The 19,504-nt window shown below is 38.3% G+C and overlaps 3 protein-coding genes across 4 annotated transcripts; 1 reads left to right on the top strand and 2 right to left on the bottom strand.

Annotated features, from left to right (window-relative positions):
• Positions 1-286: 286 nt before the first annotated feature.
• On the top strand, positions 287-2,118 carry LOC113705606 (6-phosphogluconate dehydrogenase, decarboxylating 3, chloroplastic-like). The gene has a single exon (XM_027227516.2). It carries the CDS (start codon positions 430-432, stop codon positions 1,897-1,899), a length of 1,470 nt encoding a protein of 489 aa, XP_027083317.2. The 5' UTR covers positions 287-429; the 3' UTR covers positions 1,900-2,118.
• Positions 2,119-4,220: 2,102 nt separating this feature from the next.
• On the bottom strand, positions 4,221-5,099 carry LOC113706253 (uncharacterized). Its single transcript, XM_072062946.1, has one exon. It carries the CDS (start codon positions 5,097-5,099, stop codon positions 4,221-4,223), a length of 879 nt encoding a protein of 292 aa, XP_071919047.1.
• Positions 5,100-6,296: 1,197 nt separating this feature from the next.
• On the bottom strand, positions 6,297-11,797 carry LOC113705609 (BTB/POZ domain-containing protein POB1-like). Of its 2 annotated transcripts, none has more exons than XM_072063387.1 (6): positions 11,256-11,797; positions 8,797-8,943; positions 8,368-8,489; positions 8,203-8,266; positions 7,677-7,956; positions 6,297-7,421 (listed from the first exon to the last, which is right to left on the bottom strand). In XM_072063387.1, the coding sequence occupies exons 1-6, from the start codon at positions 11,536-11,538 to the stop codon at positions 6,608-6,610; spliced, it is 1,710 nt and encodes a 569-aa protein (XP_071919488.1). In that variant the 5' UTR covers positions 11,539-11,797; the 3' UTR covers positions 6,297-6,607. The 2 variants fall into 2 exon arrangements, with proteins under 2 accessions (XP_071919488.1, XP_071919490.1); XM_072063389.1 differs by having other exon boundaries at positions 8,824-8,943; positions 11,256-11,744.
• Between the last annotated feature and the right edge of the window lie 7,707 nt (positions 11,798-19,504).

Below are 19,504 nucleotides of genomic sequence, written 5' to 3'. Positions count from 1 at the left end.
TTTATCTGGGTATATAATATATATATATATATAAACCTTTTTACCACCAGCTATTTTCCACTTTGGCAGCTAAATATTTATGTATAGCCGTCTGATACCAAAACCAAAACGACGCCGTTTACGAGCCTAGTAATCATCGTCTAACTGGACGCCCATTCGTTGGTTGTTCCAGTCGCTACCTCTTCGCTTCCTCGACGAGTCCGTCCAATCCACCAACCACCCCAGCTGTAGCAGTAGCAGGAGCAGCCCCCCTCGCGACCCACGACCCCCCATTTCTCCCCATACTACTATAATATATATATTATTCCACCCACCTAACCCATTCGCTCTTCGTCCTTCGGCCAATCTATATTACCACTGCATTTCCCAAACTCTCGTACTCTTTAGCACAAACTCCCCACCAAATTTATCTGGTTTCAAGTTTCAATCATGGCAACGGCTGATGCCCTCTCGCGTATAGGCCTAGCTGGGCTAGCCGTTATGGGTCAGAACTTAGCTCTAAACATTGCCGAAAAAGGCTTCCCAATCTCCGTCTACAATCGAACCACTTCCAAGGTCGACGAGACAGTAGATCGAGCCGATCGAGAAGGCCACCTTCCTCTCTTCGGCCAGTACAATCCCAAAGATTTTGTACTCTCCATTCAGAGACCTAGATCTGTCATCATCTTAGTCAAAGCCGGCGCCCCCGTTGACCAGACCATCGCCGCTTTGTCCCAGTACATGGAGCCCGGCGACACCATTATTGACGGCGGCAACGAGTGGTACGAGAATACTGAGCGGAGGATTTCTGATGCTTCTTCAAAAGGGCTTCTTTATCTCGGCATGGGCGTCTCCGGCGGGGAAGATGGTGCCCGACACGGTCCTTCGCTCATGCCGGGTGGGTCCCACCGAGCCTACCTGAATATTAAGGATATTCTTGGAAAGGTTGCGGCCCAGGTGGAAGATGGCCCTTGTGTTACTTATATTGGGGAAGGGGGTTCGGGGAATTTCGTGAAGATGATCCATAATGGGATTGAATATGGTGATATGCAGCTGATTTCTGAAGCTTACGATGTATTGAAAAATGCTGGTGGGCTCAGTAATTCCGAGTTGGCTGATATTTTTGCCGACTGGAATAGGGGTGAGCTGGAGAGCTTCTTAATTGAGATAACTGCTGATATTTTTCAGGTGAAGGATTTTGAGAGCGGACATGGGGAGTTGGTGGATAAGATTTTGGATAAAACTGGGATGAAAGGAACCGGAAAATGGACGGTTCAGCAGGCGGCCGAGCTGTCGATTGCTGCTCCTACCATTGCAGCTTCACTTGATAGTAGATATTTGAGTGGGTTGAAAGATGAAAGGGAGGCTGCTGCGGAGATTTTTAAGGGGCAAGGGTTCAAGGAGGAGATTAATAATGTAGGAGTTGTGGATAAGAAGAGGCTGATTGATGATGTAAGGCAGGCGTTGTATGCATCCAAGATTTGTAGTTATGCACAAGGGATGAACTTGTTGAGGGCCAAGAGTGTGGAGAAAGGGTGGAATTTGAATTTGGGCGAGTTGGCGAGGATTTGGAAAGGAGGGTGTATAATAAGGGCTGTGTTCTTGGATAGGATTAAGAAGGCCTATCAGAGGAATCCGGCCTTGGCAAATTTGTTGGTCGACCCTGAGTTTGCTAGGGAGATGGTGCAGAGGCAGGCAGCTTGGAGGAGAGTGGTGGGGCTTGCTATTCAGAAGGGGATTAGTGTTCCTGGAATGTCCGCTAGTTTGCAGTATTTTGATACTTATAGGCGTGCAAGGCTACCTGCAAACCTTGTTCAGGCTCAGAGGGATTATTTCGGGGCGCATACGTACGAGAGGATTGATCGTCCTGGATCATATCATACTGAGTGGTCAAAGCTTGCTCGAGGGGCAACAGTGTAATGCTAGGCATGATTTGAAGCTGAGGTTGCATTTTGGTACACTTAGCTTATTGCAATTGTTATAAGTTGGGTTTTTTTTGGGGCATCTATTTGAATTTGAGTTGTATCTCTCAATGAGGATATACTTGCTTAGGCAGGGAAGTGTTTGAAGTTGAGCCTTTGCGTTACTTTTTTTTGCAGTTAATAATAGGTCGTTGCCTCTTAAGTATTGAAGTTCGTATATTGGCTTAGTGACATTTGAAGTTTTTTTTTGAGCAAAAAAAGATTTTTATTGATGATAAGCAATGACAATTACACGGGGGAATCCGTAACTACATAGAAAGAACAACTAACTCTACACAAACTACAAAAATCTAGCAAAACTGATCTACTGAGAGTCCTCATTCTAGTGCCAATTCACAATTCTGCTTGGATCGTGGAATCTTTCCCAAGTTTTGACAACATTCTGCACCTTATCAATGATGGAATTCATGATACCAGTAGCAGTAGTATAATTAGCTTGCAGTTGAAAGGATAAGACTTTCTTTTGCGCCTTACAGTGGTAATACTTGGCTTCTGCTGGCTTGCTTTCCTTTTCGTCATGTAGTAGTGCAAGTAGGCTTATACTTGTAGAAAGTAGTGAAACTGCTGGTGTTAACTTTGGTTGGAAATGTAACGGTAATCCCTTCTTGGCTTTTTGGCTAAAGATCAAGTTAGTTCATTCCTTAATATCTTGTCCAGGTCTAATTTGTTGGATCTTTGCCTTGTGGCTGAAGATTAGGTAAATTTCATTCCTTTAGCTACGTGTCTTTATTGGTTTGAAAACTGAACGCAATTACAGAAGAACTTTTCTATTAATTAGCTGTTATATCACATTTTAGGATCATCAATACTGCAGTTCCCCTTAAAAGTACAAAAAGAGCGCAGGCATTTTAGTTGGCATTTGGTGGAGTCTGTATTCCAAACATATGAACGCTCCAGATGCAGCTTAAACTTGTCTGGGATATTCCACTCATAAATGGACGTGTTTTTGTTGGTAGTCATATTGTCTATGCATTGGAGTCATATTGTCTATACATTGGACTGCATTTGTCAATGTTAGGTAGGTATTAACAGTCTGATGTGTATGTTCAATAAACATATCAAACTTGACTTTGCATTTTGTTTTAAAATAAGCATTTATCCTTTCATTGTTTGGCCAAACATGAGTGGTTCTGATATTTTCTAATAAGGTTTGCCTACTGCTGTATATTCTAGTGTGTGGGATGCCTAAGCTAGTTTATTAGGATCAATCCCAAGTTTATGATTTCAGATGTTGATAAACCTTGGTTGAACAAGATTTCCTGTAAAATTAGGGCGAAGATGGCCCCATGTAGGTGCTACCTACATCCTGCTTTTGTGTGCATGTTTGTGTTTGTGTGGGCAGGGTTTGTGTGTATCATATATGAGAGAGAGAGAGAGAGAGAGTGTGTGTGTGTGTTCCCTGCTATATTCAGAGGCATTTTGTTCAATGGAACATTCGGATGCATTAATAGTAGCTCCCCTTTTTCTGATCTCACTCTAGTATAAGAGGATAATTAAGACAAAACATGGAAGCAAATCTACCTTTCTAACCTTTAGGAGAGAGTAGACCCTATGAATGCTGAAGGCTCTTAGCATCTTCTCTGGCCGCCCCCTCTTTTTGAAAGCCAAGAACTGGACTGAGAAACTTATTTGAAAAAGCAAGGAAATAGTGGTCAAAGCTTTTTTTTTTCCTGCAGGATCATTTTAGTTGTAATTGTTGATGCATGAAGTGCTTTCTCATTGTACTGATGACTGCTGAATGGCATCTGAATTGGAGCTTCCCTTGCCCCCTTTCTTTTGGTTTTCGATAGCTCATGACATCGTCTAACCAATTTCCGTGGGATAGTCAATATTGAATTAAAGGTGAGAAATGGACAGTGTCTGACGATAGCTTGTTACGACAAACTCAATCCTTCATTCCAAGGGGACAAAGATTATGGCATAATAAACGTGAGCTTTAGGGCGACTGAGTTATTTGATCATTTGCTGCTTGTAAGGACGTCCCTCGGTTAAGTTTCTGTTTTCTTCAATTTTTCCGTTCCCAGGCTCTTGTATCCAGAACCTCACAGCCGCCTTCTATCGATTAAATTTTTATCTACCAAAATTGAAAGTGGTTTGCATATATATATATATATATATACACACACACACACACACGGGCGCGCACACGGATCAGCCTTGACAGAAAGTGAGAAGAATGACGGATGATTCACGACCCAAAGCATATACAGTCATAGAAAGTAAGAATGCTTTGAACAATTGAGGAAGAAGACAGTAAGGCTACGGACGACCTGAGTTTTCAAGGACGGGATGAGTTCTGGTTATTGATGCGCGAGGCATTTTGCTGCTGTCAACCCAAAACGTCTGTAAGAACTCACCTTCATCTGCTTCTCTTTCCATTTCTCGAGTCCTCTTCACAGTTAAAACTATTAAAACTAATCCCAGGATGAATCCCACCGAGACCAGGAACACAAATCCAAGCACAAATCCTATCACCCAAAATTTCCATACCTGTGGCCGCTTCTTGAATCTAGTAACTAGCGAGAAATGTCCTTGACTTCTACTCTGGCATAGATTCGGCGAGCTCATTTTGCTGAGGAAAACCTTCCCACCGGCACCAAAGGTAGCACACTCAGCCCTTGGATTAGTGCCACCAGGTGACTCTGGATCCTGAAATTGAATTAAAATAGGCTTCCCCATGGGGTTAAGATCGAGCTTCCTGAGGCCTGTGCTGCTCAAATTTGAGGCATCATAAACCAAAAAACCAACGACCGAAGTTAGCAGGGTGTAACCTGATGTATTATAGTAGTAAGTCGACAGATTGCCTAGATCATGATAGACAATTAGCAGTCTCCTCACATAGGGCACTGGCAGAGTTCTTGACGGGATGGAGAAATTGCTGAAATTAGCACCCAATCTCCACAATGTTCGGCTTCTAAGACGGACTACAGAAACCTTCATCCCTGCTAGATTGGGTGGAAGACTGGCATTGTATAGTGCACCGGTGCGAGATCTCCCATGAAACAAAGTACTAAAAGCATGGTCATGAAGTATAGCATCCAAAGATTCACCTAGACTCTCATTGAAGCTGTATACCGGAGAGAAGTAGAGGTGTAGAAACAACCAGATGAGATGATAACTCCTGCCGGTCAGTCCCATCTAGTAGAGTCTGAAAGTGCTGCCTATCATTGCAGGACTTGGAGGAGTTGGCAATATGATCTCTTAAGCTTCAGTGCACTTATAGATTCTGCATTTTAGGAATGATTATCCAGTTTTTTCTTTCCTCTACTGGCCAGCGTTGGTGAACTTTTTCGATTTTTTTTTTGGCATTGTGGTACAGGATTTAGCCTATGTTTGGATGGACGGCTTCGAGGAAAAAGTAGTACCTTTTTTTTTCCCCTTGTTTGTGACCCAAAAAAATCAAGGAAAACATCTCCCCCAAGGGCTTGGAGGAAACGGATTGAGTGAGTTATCTGTCCCTTCTTTCCGTTCTCTCTCTCTGAACTCCCAAAGTAGTAGGGCTATGGTTTAAGTCGATGAGCTGGCATAGAAGAGAGGAACCGTTAAGGTTTACTGAGGCTATTTATGGTCTTTCTGCCTCCTACTAGATTTGATTGGTTTTGACTTTGTGCAGAGTCATGCCTATTCTGGGTCCCCTTGAAGGAGAAAAATTAACTTGATGCGAGGCCAAATTGTAGTGTTGATTTTCCTCCATCCGGTCGTGCAATCATATTGCTGCTGGTAAGAGTAGTTATCATTTTGCTCCATAGAATGCGGGGCTTCACGCATGCTGGAACAGCTTTGCTTTGTTTTTCTTCGTTGTGTCTAGATTCTTAAAGAGGAAAATCAGCACTGAATGGTGGAATAAAACTTTTGCCGGCAATAATGATCATGCTTGTCAGGAATGATTTTCAACGCAGCACCTCCTGATCCAATCATCCAATGTCAAGCAAAATCGGACACATTAACATAACATTTGACATATAGGTTGATTATACACACAAGTTCTCCTTTCTCCTTGCCAAGACCCAAGCTACTCCTGCTCCACAGGGTTAGAAACTCGGTACAAAAAATACGTCACCTACCTTTACTACTCCGTGTGATCTTTTCTGTTTACTTGCACTCCAGTGGAAATGGGGGTAATGAGAGGCCGAGGGTTTCAAAAAGTCGACCCTTTTCTTATCTAATATGTCATAAAGATCAATGCAAGCGGCACAAACAAAAATATAGGAGCCCTAAACGACATGCAAAAACCTTTCACCCTAGATTATTAATACTCTTACCCAAGAGCCCAGATCGAATTCAGGTTCACCTAAAATCAATCAAAGCATTTAAGTTACCCTAACAAGATCAACATTGACGCCAAGCGAAGAACCATTCGGTTTTTCTTTTTTTTTTTTTCGGATGGGGGTACAAGAACCATTACAGAGATTCGGAAATTTAATTACATAGGTAACATCTGGCACGCACTTAACAACCCCAATCGTCCAGAAGAACTCATCATTCAACAACCTCAGTTATCACGGAGAGACTTGCCTCCACTCACATGTATGTAGTATTAAGCCTGCACAGATTAATTGTATTCTGCTCTAACTGCCATCTAGAGATCAGTAATGCTACTATTATGTGTATTAAACAAGGCTCTTCGCAAGCATCTCACTCTGAAGTCACTGCTTGATTGTGAGCTCAGCCCTGAGGTGAAGAGTTCCATTGATGAAGTATAGACTATCATCGGCCACAAATGCCGTCCAAGGAACGCCAAACAGGTTCCTGTAACCAACAGCCTTCCCTCCAGTAAAAGTGTAGTTTCCTTTATACTTGCTGGTATACTCCTCGGTAGGCTTTGACCTTGATGCGAACTCATAATCAACTGCAAAAGATACTGAACCCTTCTCCTGCATACCCAAGAACAGTCCAAAGCAATGGAAGGAACTCTGCTGGTCCATGTTGCAATGGGCAGATAAGAAAAACCCCTGCCCGCCCAAATGGAAAGCCTGGGAATAAATTCGACCAGCAGGAAAGAGATTTGCACACTCCTCCCGCTTCAGATCGAGGTAAACAATGCATTGCTGACGAGGTAATTCAAACTCCACCACCTTAACCGGTCGGTACTTGTATGCTCTCTCCACAAAACGTCGGTAAGAGGTATTAGACTCTTCTGCCACAAGGGAGCGCTGCCGGTATGGTGCTTCAGCCTTGAAAAAAAGAGCATCAAGTACAACATTTGAAGCAAGTTCACGATCAAAATCATTGCATGTGAGGACTTTTTTCAGCTTTCTGCAGGTCATGTATGGAAAACGGATCAACCGAGCAAGGCGTGCGCCTAGTATATCTCGTCGCTCTTCCAACTTGGGATAATGGATACGGGCCCACTTGAGGACAAAATCATAAACAGCATCCTCTGAAGCAACCTGAAGATCATCACTAGATAAAACTGCCTCAACTCCAGCTAGAGGTAAATTCAGTACGTCATCCTGGAACCTAATAAGCAATGTGGTGGCAAACCATATTAGCCATGCACATTGGCATATCTTTAAGAAAGGCATCAAGATTTTAACTCACAAAAGAGGGCCCACAAAGAAAGTAAAAGCTTAAGCTCATAAAGACTTTACTACAGTTTATATTTGCTTCTCCTATCATGAATCCTTCCATAAGTTCACCAACTATTGATATTTAATACAACAAGACAACATTGAAAAACCAATGAAAAGTCATGATTTTCAAAGAATATATTACTTGGTAATGTCCTTGTAACGTGCAGCAAGGAACTGTTTTGCAGCATCCGTCAGCGGCTGAACTGCATCGCCCATTAAAACACTTGAAGGAAGATCCAAATAAAGTAGGGCTGACTCACAAGTCATGGGCAAGGTACGCAATAACCGACTACAGTATCTCATGCACGAGGCAACCTCATACTTGTCAGCAGCCATTAGCACATCTAATAAAGCAGAGGGCATTGTTGTTGATAAACTATTGCTATACATAAAATTGAGGAGGTCCATGAGGGCAGCTTCTTCTGCTCACAAAGTAGGAGGGTTAAACAAATTTAAGTTCATAGTGTGCATTTCATTTGAATGGAAAAGAATGTTTACTGCAAAGTGTTTAAATGACCAGTCAACAGACACAGGCTGTTAACCATAAAGATTGTGTAAGTCAAGCTTTTCTTTTCCTGGTTCGATGAAAACAAATCATGCTAATTTTCTAGCTTAAAGCAGCACACTGGCACTAAAGGTAACTAACATCCGAATGTTTCTTTAATTACCAGAGGCATGAATGCGAAGAGTTACTTGTCGTTGCTCTGACTCCCTCATACCATTTGAGAATAACTACAAGACATGCAAATATAAGGAACTCAGTGTAAATTAAAAAGAAAAGAGAAAAGAGACACAATATAGAAAGCTAATGCACAAACATAACAAGTCCTGACCTTATAGAAAAAAGGACTCTTAGCTGCCAAAATTGGAGAACTGATGTGTATGGTCCTAACGTGAAGGACAGTAGAGCAATCCATATTTGTGGATGAGTCATTGTTCTCAGTGGATCCATCACCTGCGAGAGTAATTTAGTTAGTAACATGTGACTCATCGGCAGCCATCCATATAACCAAACAAGAACATAACTATGCTCTTACTAGACAGATTCAATCAGGACAACAAAATAATTTTAGCTGTCTATATTTCGTGGCATTACAATAATATCACATAAAAAAGAAATTTACAAGTAAAACTGAAATACTACATGTATAACTACAACACCTTGTTGACTTGTCAGATCTTGAGAATTGAGGTATCTATATGACCAGAAAAACCAAAACTTAAAAAAAAAAAAATCTACATAAATAATGTGATGAGAGTACCAAGTTGAATAGATGACATTCCAATACCAGTGGATTCCTCAACCATAGCTATGGCTTCCTCATCTTGGTTTTCGTATGCAAGAATATCATCCGTATCGGGCATATTGCAACTCAAAACCTGCTCCTCTCGTTGCATAATCTCTGCGGCTATTGATAAGAATAACATGCATCCAAAACATAAACATCCACAGTAAAGACCAAATTTAAAAAAATAAAGCTGCAAAAAAAGAAAGTTAACCCACCGGTTTCAGACACATAACGAAATTACCATGCCAAATCTTTTCAGTTTTTCTAGAAGGCATCAATCAATGCATCCACATATGTTTTAGAGTAGCCACCACTTCCCTAGCCCCTCAACAAGAACCCATTTTCTTCATAAAATGTTTTTACTCCAAATAGAAAAACCTAATGTAGCACAAGTTTCTGATCCATCACTAACAACACAAGAATAGAAAATGGAACATCCCAGAGTGGGAAGACAAGCAAAAAGGTCAAATGGAGGGAAACTTTACTAGAGGGTGGCACACCTCAGACAAGTTCAAAGACATCACAGAGAATAATATGAAAGTAGAATAGGCACAAAATGGAAAAGTTGGTGATGCACAAGACAAAATGCAAAAGAGTGAAGAGAAGGCAAATATCAGTCCAAAAGTTTTCGACACCAGTTGAGAAATCTAACCTATACTAATAATTTATTTTTCATGGAGAAGCTCACGTTACAACTTATTTTTCAAGCATATTCCTGGAAGGCAGAGCAATTAGGCTGGAAACAGTTTTCAAGTCTGGGTAAACATGATAAATCTCTATTTGAAGGAGAATGGCAAACAAAAATAAAGGTGTGTAAAGTTGCAAAATGATACATTCGAAGCACATGTAAAAAAGTCCAAATCCAGAGCAGTGAGAATCCATATGCATATGAATGATCTGTCAAGTTCAATAGTTTAGTTTTGTGACATTTCAAAATTACATAGTAGAAACCCAGAAAAACTCCAGGATGTAAACTGCATATGCATCCATGTGGCATGTATGCACACACTTACATGCCACAAGCAGAAGGGCAATATATTTAGGTGGGAAAAATGAACTGGCAAAAGACTAATGCAAATGCAAGGAAGATGTTACGGAATTGCCCATACTGGAAAATCAACGATGCTCAAAACTTTGGACACCGGGCAGAGAATACGTAGAGTTATATGCTGCAGATAGTGTATTGTATTGCGAGACAACCGTAGAATAAAGTAGGGGTTTTCCATGCAGCTCTACATGTCAAACTACATGCAATGATCTACCAAGATGCTTATTTGGAGCATGTAATTTAAATTGCCAGCCCAACACAGACTGAACTCTTCAGAAGTAAAAAGATAAAAATAAAAGTCTGCGAAGTACATGGAACAAAAGTCACAGAAATTAATGTCTTAAATGCCAACAACAAATCCGTTTTGAATGCATGCACAATATTGCGAATGTTCTCCAATTAATAAAGCATTCATTAATCCTTTCCAAACACAATGTATGTAGGTGGTAGGCTACAGATTGTAGCCCCAATCATCATCGAGATCCATTAACTGGAAAACTTGCTGACATGTGAAGACAGAAATTCTGCCGATACATCCGATTAAGCACCAACAAACAATTCCAGCGCATTAAATAACCGATAAACCTACAATTTCTTCTCATTTTCAACAATTTGCATCCCACCCTCTCCTCACCTCTCAACCTCTTTCTTCTGTCAAATGAATCTACTGCACCACCCTTCAATAACAGAAAATTTCAATTTTGTCAATGAAAGATGGAGAGAAACATCAAGACCAATCACAACAAACTATGCAGCTCCAACCCAGATTCTGCTCTTCAATGCCATGTGATAAGGAGGAAACCCTAAAATTGTGTTATTTCCCTTCATTGTTGCTCTGATAAATCAGCACAGTCTCAAAGCATAGCACGGCCACTATATAACCTAAGCTTCCACTCAAACCAGGAAGCTTTCGTTTCTTCTTTCATTCACCCCATATTACCAAGCCTTTTAACTCAAATTCCACTAAGAATTCATAACAACCTTCGCCAAGCAACATGATATCATGACCTGGTTCCAGGACCAGCTACATACCCAACTAACCCCTAATTATAAAGGCAATGCTAATCAAGTCCCAAACAAAAACCAAACTTGATGCATGTAAAGAAATTTTCCAGCAGTTCATCCATATTCACCATTCCTCAAACAACTGCAAATTACCCAAATTATATTTAAGAACACGATATCATACTCCTTAAAAAAAAGGGGGGTGGGGGGAATCCAATCTTGGAAAAACAACCACAATTTCACAAAATTCAACACCCAATATTTTCATCAAAGTCAGAACTTGCAAAAACTAAAACTCAAAAATAAATAAACCCATTTCAAAAATTCAAAAACAATTAAAACTTTGTATATCTAACCACATGCACACAATCATAGTTACCATTTTCTTTTCTGATTTCCTCACGGCGGCGTTTCCGGTTGCGAGCCCAATCAGCAATGGTGGTGCATCCATCGGGGTCGGATTTGGAGTCGGGCAAATCCGGTAGAATCTCAACTCGCAAGACCCGGTCGGAGAAATTGCTGTCGTTAAATGCGAAGGCGAAATCCGAGTCGGAACCCGAGCCATGACGAGGCTCAATTGGCCGCTCGGCACCGCCACCAGGTGAAAAATCAGCGTCCATCGTCGAACGTGGGTCAAATAGATCCACGTTCAAACCTTTCATTCACAGAAATAAATACCCGCAAGAAACAGAAGTGGTGGGCAACGACACAATTAGTACTATCAAATACGCAAATGGGCCGCTGAGATTTATAGAGTGTATCTTAATTAGCAGGAGGAGAAGGGGTAGAGGGGTAGAGGGGAGCAGTTGCAGAGGAAAACGTTCCTTTCTCTCTTGACGGTGAAACGCGGAACTTGTGTTGTTGCTGTGTCTTGGGATCGTGAAACGTTTTGATTTTTATGAGTTTAGGTTTTTATGAGTTTGGGTTGGGTTTGGGGTTTTTTAAATGTTTTCTTCCTTTCATCTGTCACTTGTTTGTCGTTCGAGGCTTGGATGAGGTGTCATCTACAGTCCAGAGAATTTTGGGTATTTTCATTGAAGTTGTTAATTTATTTGTTTCCCAAAAAAAAAGGTTGTTAACTTTTTTAAAATGGACGTAGAAAATATGAGGGCAACTTTTTGCTCTCCTGAATTTGATATAATCTAATCTTTTTTCTTCATCTACTGCAAATTTCTCCTCCAAATTCAGGAATTTTGGATTTATTATTGATATCAATTTCAAAAGATAAAAGTAGAGAACGTGTTGAGTTTTTAAACTATCATCGTTGCTCACTTTTGACCTCTAATCTATTTTTTTGTCTTGAACTAGCTCCTAAATAATTAAAAGTGCTTAGTCTAAGAGCCTCTGACCATTTTAGACTTACGTCAAACCATAACTGGAGGGCATTTTTGTCCAATAATAATTAGGAGCATCGAGGACAGGAGTAGAAGTTTTGAGACGAGAAACCCTTCATTTTCCTTGAAACTCTTCATCAAATTTCTGTATAAAACTTTCAAATTCATTGATTTCATACTTGAGAGGGACATGAAAAATCCGATGAAACTTTGGCCAATTAGGTATGAAATCAATGAGTTTATGAATTTTGTAGAAAAATCTGATGGAGAATTCAAGAAAAATGAAAAGTTTTCTCTTTTCAAACTTCTACTCCTACTCTCGATGTTTTTTATTGAGTTCCCAATGCTTTTGATTAAGATTGAAGAAAAAAGCCATTCGATTCCGGTTGAACTTATGTTTAAAATGGTTAGAAGTCCTTAAATTATGCATTTTAATTATTCAGAGCCAATCAAAGATAAATATATATATATATATATATATATATATATATATATATATATATATATATATATATATATATAAATCAGGGGTCAAAAAAGGACAACAATAATAGTTTCGAGATTTAAAAGATAAGAGGAGGAAGTTTGAATTCTTCATACTTCTCTGTTATAATAAGGTCATACTTTGCATGAGTTTCAATACTAGTAATATTAAACCTCAATGCCTCAAAATTGCAAATTTGATACGTCAAGTTCGCAATGCTTCGGAGTTTTAAATTTAAAAAGGAAGAGTGCGAATTTAGTGATGAATATAAAACAAGTTAGACGCATTCGAGGAAAAAGCTCATCATATGTGAATTGGAAACTCGAATTTTTCTACCAAAACAAACTCTTATGTTTTTTTAAACATTTACATACATCAAATTACAATATTACATATTTCAATAATTTTTTTTTTAAAAAAAATAACAAGAACTGAGACTTAGTATTATGTTGAGGGATAAATAAATGAATAAAACTAATTTCTCGTTGCATGTCCTGACTCTGTATACCATCTCTTCTGCTGATCATGCACATTTTCCTTCGCTGTTAGCTGCCGTTGCTTCTTTAACTTTTTTGTTCTCCCTTAAAAATAAAAGCCTTCTTCTTGTGTTTTGAACACAGCGCAACTCCTTTTCCCTTAATAAATCCTTGTAAATTAAAGCTGCCTTTAAATTCTTTCAAGCCGAGCTGCATGTTAGAATTTTCTTCAATAAATAATCAAGGCAAAAATCATCTCTTTTCTGAGGTCGTTTTGCTTTCTCCAGAAATCACTTGGTATTTCGCGGCTTGTTCGTTCAGGTACATCTGAAAATTATTTTTGGCAGAAAAGTTGTAGCAATCAAGTCGAGTTTGGAAGCTACTGAAAGAAGCATTGATACTTATATAAGCCGTACTGTATTTATCTTTCCCCTTCTTCCATCCTAGAACAGTTATTTGCATCCTCTTCTGGGAGTGTCATTTTCGCACGAAACCGACTTTGATTGCGGATTTTGAGGTGGATCAAATTCAACTACAATAATCACTCTCGGCCTTTTGATGTCAGGTTATCCTCCCATTAATCGTTCTTTTTGTACCTTCTTCATCATCATCATCATCATTCAGGATACATTCATATGAATGAATGAATGTAACGCTTCCATAAATATCTGAATATAGAAACAAAATTCTTTTTGATGCAAGGGAGTCTTAATCTAATTAGTTGTGGAATCCATTTAATCTTCACCACGATGGAGTGGCTTGTGTTATGGTACATTTTTATGGGCCCAGAGACACTAACTAAAGATCAACACAGCTCGGTGTGGCGGTTTTCCTTGGGCCTGCCGGCAATGCGAAAAGCCCACCACCTCAACTCTAATTTTAGTCTTGGAAAAAGAAAAGAAAATTCACAAAATTCATTTTGATTTTCAACATCTGTAGGCTGACAATACTAGTATTATATAGAAAATTACTAAACTTTTATTGATTAATCTTTCAATGCGTACACTAGACGAGTTAGACGAATGCTGCATAATGTACAAAACTTTTATACTTGCAGACGCATTTAAGGTGGCTGTTAATATATACAATTGACAGTGTATAACGTATCAACTCAACTTTTATTTCAATTCTCTTTCCTTTTTTCCCCGTTTTTATAAATTTGAACGTGAAGATACATTAAACTTAAACCCTCAAACACCGCTTTTCATTTTCTTGCTAAACCTTCTCTAGTCTAAAAGGGTTTCCATTTCCTAGAGGAACTCCTTTTGTTGCACCTATTAGTTCTTCGCCCTCTCATGTCGCCCGCCACTTGGTGCTGTATATGCTTGCATTAAGTACACAACGTACTCTTCTAACCTCTAAACTATGATTGATCTTGTGGAAACAAGAAACGACATACCAATCTTAGCGGGAAACATCTCTTGCCAAATCTATACCATTCTTCTTTTTTTTTTTTTTTTTAAAAATAATAATAAAGAGGAAAGAAGAACTTGGCTTCTTGCTTAATTATTCTTTTCCTCAACTACATCACAATTTCATAAAGAAGCTCATGAATCACATCACTAAAGCAAAAGCCTTTAATACACCATTGGGAATATTATTGTAATAATGAGCCCGGCATTGAAGTATTGATTCGAGTCTGCTGCTAACGCTTAAGACGAATATGTAGCAGTTGAGAGAAATGACAGGAATGAGTGGCATTAGCATTGTGGTATTAGTTCCTCATTCAAGGTACAAGTTTTGTCATCGATCCACATTCTTAAATATTGCCAAATGAGTTGCTCCTCCTATGCTATGGGACAATTTCGTATCTTTGATCTTGTTTCTAGCTTTTTGCCCCCAATGCTTACTATTCACTCATCATTGTTGGTTCCAGAGACATGGAGTGGAATCTGATCAACTTAATTGTTGGAGATATGGAGAGAGGATCTCATAATGCAACTCCTCCATGAAATAATCTGCCTTGTTTATTGCTGAGGTGCCGACATGAGGAATTTAGCAATCCATGACATCAGGATCTTTAAGAAAGAAAGCCATGAAGCTTCCTATTTCTACATCACTTGTTAAATTAATTACAGATATCATCGCGGACGACTAAACTTGGTAGTTGGCAGCAGCCCTTTCGAAGTACTCGTATTCTGAATTATCTTCCAAGCAGTACTTTTTTGCCTTCCACATCAAAGTTCAAGATTCACGTCACAAAAATGACTGAGGAGCTATTCGGTTAAATTTTGTTTTACTCTTTTTGAAAGCGATTTTGATGGAGTCTGTATTCACGTCGAGTCTCCCTCCCCCTCCCCCTTAGATTAGGCTAGATTAGGTTATAGGAATTCTACCGTAATGATTAAAAAAAAAAAAAGAAAAAAGAAAGTGACTTCGTTTTTCAATATACCTTTTTTCTCTGTTTTTTTTTTTTTTGGGTTAATATCATTTAAGATCAAATGAGGGAAAATGCATACAAGAATGTTCAAGTAACAAGCATACAGATGGTAAGCCTGCCACACATAGCCAACTACTAACACTCACTAAACTGATATGGTAACTTCACGCTGAAAAAAGCATCGAAAGCGTATGACATTTACTCCTTCATCCTCCACGAAAAACTTTAAACAATTGCAAAGGATATCAAATCCTTCATTTTACCAACCAATAGGGAAATTAGTTATATGACTTGCAAATGCAAAGGCTAATTTGTGATTTAAATTGGACCACACCGATGCAGGTTCTTTTTTTTTTTTTTTAAAGTGTAAGTAGGAGGTCCTGAATTCGAAACTTTTCATTTACACTCCTTACCTCGGTACCATCCAATCCATCCCCCCACAAACTGATGTGGCTTGATCGAGGTTAACGTTCAAGCTCAATAGTTTTGAAAAATAAATATTTTATTTTATTTTTTGCATCACGTACTGCAAAAAAAAAAAATAGAGTATTGGAATTATTGTAACGCATTTCATGATACGACGTATGTCAATTAAAAAATAATTAAAAATATTAAAATGTGCTTTGGAAAGAAGTGATCGTGATGATGCAAACAAATAATTTCCTGCCGACAGTGGTCGAGAATCCGTTTTCGTGGGCTTAGGCGCAGCACTAAGATGAGTACAAGTCGTGCGGGGAAAGAGAAGCTAAAAACTATTATTTGGTGTCCTCTCCAGAATAAATCCTTTCCGCTTTCCAGAGCCCAATAGGCGAAAGCTGCCACTCCTCTTGCCTTCTCCGTCATCATTCATCCAAGTACCCACCACCACCCGCTTCACGTCCCTTGTTCCATCCAATCTTGTTGGATCTGATTTCAGTGGGGTTTTTGCTCTGACTGTTACCTGTCCACTAGCCTCATAAGTTAATGTTTTACTACTTTTAAGTACTAGGTTTCCGTGATTATAATCTTGGGTTCATTCCCGAATTGTTCTCGACTTTATCCACTGATTTTTTTTTTTTTAAAAAAATTTTTTGGGAACAAAGTACTGAATCAAGACTTTATCTACAAATAAAATTATTTAATTAATCAGGTGTAACATCGTGCATTTATCTTCTCATACCCAATTTAGAATATAGGGCACAGACCTCAGAGTAACTAAAACTCTGTTCATGCATCGAGTTTAGTTGTCTTAATCAGAGCCTCCCAGTTTCCAATTTTTGTACTCAGAAAAGGAAGAAAAGCATGAATTTCGGCGGTTAGTACTTGGGACGGATTTTGATTTGAACTTGTCGGTATATTTCATTTGATTCCTTGATGCTTTCTCCATTTTTTTCCTTGATGATGACTATACATGTATTATTGTACGATATTCCAAGAGTTTGCTGCTCATTTTCTTGCGCTGCTATCGATTCTGCAATGGTTGATCTATCATTCTCGCCTCAGAATTGATTTTAAGCGGAAAGAGACAAAAGTTGCTGGACCTTCACCAAGAATGTTACTCGGACAAGGATGGCAGCCCATCATGCGCAACCAGACCACTGTGCATTTGATTTGATTCAACTCAAAAAATTTTCTCCTTGCCAGAAAGAAAATATAAAATCAATTATATATATATATACATATATATCTATTTTAAAATTTTTAATAAAACTTGGAATCAACAAGATTAATCTAACTCAAAAAGGAGAAGATAAGAAAAGGCAGCTTGTCTCGTAAAGATAGAGTAGTAACAAAGAAGGGAGGAAAAAAATCTGTGGCAGAACGATAAAAATATTTTAAAAAATGTTGAAATGACTAGAAAGCACAATAAGTTCTTGATGAGCAACAGCCCGTATAAGTATAAAGGCTAGGAGGACTTTTCGCAGGGACCAAGCTTCCATTTTCATGTGCTGTAACTAGGATTGAAACTAGAAACAGTGGACAGAAGATTGACAATAGAAATAAACAGGTGAAGCTGGAGCTCCTGAGCGTCCAGTTAGCACTGTACCAGTAAAAGACTGAAAGTCTGCATGCTGCATAAGGCAATGCCTAATAATGAAACGGAAAGAAATAAAGGACCATGACCATGACCATGTGGCAGGTATGAATAATTCTGCCAAAGCATTATGACTGAGGAGATCAGAGACAGAGAGATTTAACCAGAGAGGTCACCTTGAAACTTATAGTAGTATTCTTCAAAAAAAAAAAATTTTAATTTTTACTTACAGTACTTTTTGTAATACTATATATGTGAGTTTAAAAAATAATTAAAAATATATTTAGGATGTAATAACTTTTTGCATAAATAAAGTTACCCAGCTATCCAACTATCTAGTTTTTTTTTTTCAATGGTAATTTTATCCTATAATTTAATCTATCCTATTTTAAAAGGTTAAAGAGACTACAATAATCTATCATATTCTACATGGAGGAAAAGTTTAAAGAAAATGAACAAGAGACTGGCAAATATACATAGAGATGGCAACGTCGGCGGGCACTTGAGGGGTCCTTGGGCCGGGGGGCGGGGCGGGCCACCCGTTTGAAATATATATGTACATAATTATATATATAATGATATTAATTATTTAAAGTAAATTTATTAATACATTTATGTTAAATTTCTAACTACACTTAATACAATAACACTTTTTTCTAAAAAAAAATACAATAATAATTTAGTGATTGTATTTGTATCAAAAAGCGAAAACTTGATTATTTTAGTTATATTTGTTTTATCATATTAGATTGTATTCAAATAATCTTTGTTTAATTATTTTTATGAGTTTCAATTGTGAAGTTACAATAAATAATAATTTGATGATGTGTTGATATTTTAGTACTTGATTATTTGCTCAAATTTAATTATAATGAAATTATATAATAAAATTTTTTTAACCCCACAGGTGCCCCCGCAGGGGAAGCGGGGTGGAAGGAATTAAAATGCAATGGGGCGGGGGTTGGGAGAGGTGTCCCCCGCCCCATTGCCACCCCTAAACATACAGATTCAACTAGATTAAAAGAGTTATGGTATTTTTTTGTATTTTTTTCAAAATAGGTGGGTTTGAACCCCTTGATCTATCGTGCACAAAGAATCTTAATCCGTTTTTGGTGCCATTGAACCGGAACTCAGTGGTTAGCTATCCAAATTCGCACTAGTATTTTCTTTTGGAATAAAAAAGTGAAGATGTTCAAATTTGGTTACTGGGTGAAGAATGAAGACAATGTTCTTGGCTTTGCTTCGAAGGTCATCAAGAGTCCATTGTATTGCTATGTTTTGTACAAAAATATATTATAACAATTTGATATATGTGAAATAAAAAAATGATTAGAAAATATATTAATAAAAAAATAAAAAAATTTTCAAGAAAAATAACAACCCAAAGTTTTTTTTTTAATTTTTAAAATTGGTATTACAAACATGTTTCTAAATCTCTCATATATTTTACATTACATATGTCACATTTCAAAAGTTACTACAATATTCTTTAAAAAAATTTTCAAGTAATCTGTAACTCAAAGAATTTCGATTCGGATTTGTTTGGATAGAGTATTATATAAAATAATTACTGTATATTTTTTATAATGTAATGTATATAAAATAAAAAAAATAATAAAAAAAATTAAAAAATATATTTATAATGCAAGCGAAATATATTTTTAAAAATTTTTCTATTCAAACACGATTGCTAATTCATAATAAAGACAGAGAAAAAATAATATGGAAAGAGGGGGCTGCATGCAATTTCATGGGACAGCCCCATTTGTCCATGGAACATGGCACTGCGCAGCTGCCTGTCCCCCCTTCGTCTGTTTTCTCCGTCTCTGGTCTATGCATCGGGACTTGTTCTCTGCCCCAGACTGCGGTCTCCCTCTGAAACTCTCTGGTCTTTCTTCTCTCGCCCGTCTAAAAAGGGTTCCGCTTGCTTCCTGCCTGAG

This window comes from Coffea arabica, chromosome 8c, assembly GCF_036785885.1.
Source record: "Coffea arabica cultivar ET-39 chromosome 8c, Coffea Arabica ET-39 HiFi, whole genome shotgun sequence".
In the NCBI taxonomy this organism is placed as follows: Eukaryota; Viridiplantae; Streptophyta; class Magnoliopsida; order Gentianales; family Rubiaceae; genus Coffea; species Coffea arabica.
The sequence above is the reverse complement of the archived record's forward strand: the minus strand, read 5'-3'. Positions and strand labels throughout refer to the sequence as shown.

What these genes read in the sequence shown, in the direction of transcription:
- LOC113706253 (XM_072062946.1), bottom strand. Translation starts at nt 5,099, where the DNA reads ATGGGACTGACCGGCAGGAGTTATCATCTCATCTGGTTGTTTCTACAC.
- LOC113705609 (XM_072063387.1), bottom strand. Translation starts at nt 11,538, where the DNA reads ATGAAAGGTTTGAACGTGGATCTATTTGACCCACGTTCGACGATGGAC. An exon ending in GGAAATCAGAAAAGAAAATG is followed by an intron (nt 8,944 to 11,255) that starts GTAACTATGATT and finishes TCTTATCAATAG; the next exon opens with CCGCAGAGATTATGCAACGA. An exon ending in TCTTCGCATTCATGCCTCTG is followed by an intron (nt 7,957 to 8,202) that starts GTAATTAAAGAA and finishes CTTTGTGAGCAG; the next exon opens with AAGAAGCTGCCCTCATGGAC.
- LOC113705606 (XM_027227516.2), top strand. Translation starts at nt 430, where the DNA reads ATGGCAACGGCTGATGCCCTCTCGCGTATAGGCCTAGCTGGGCTAGCC.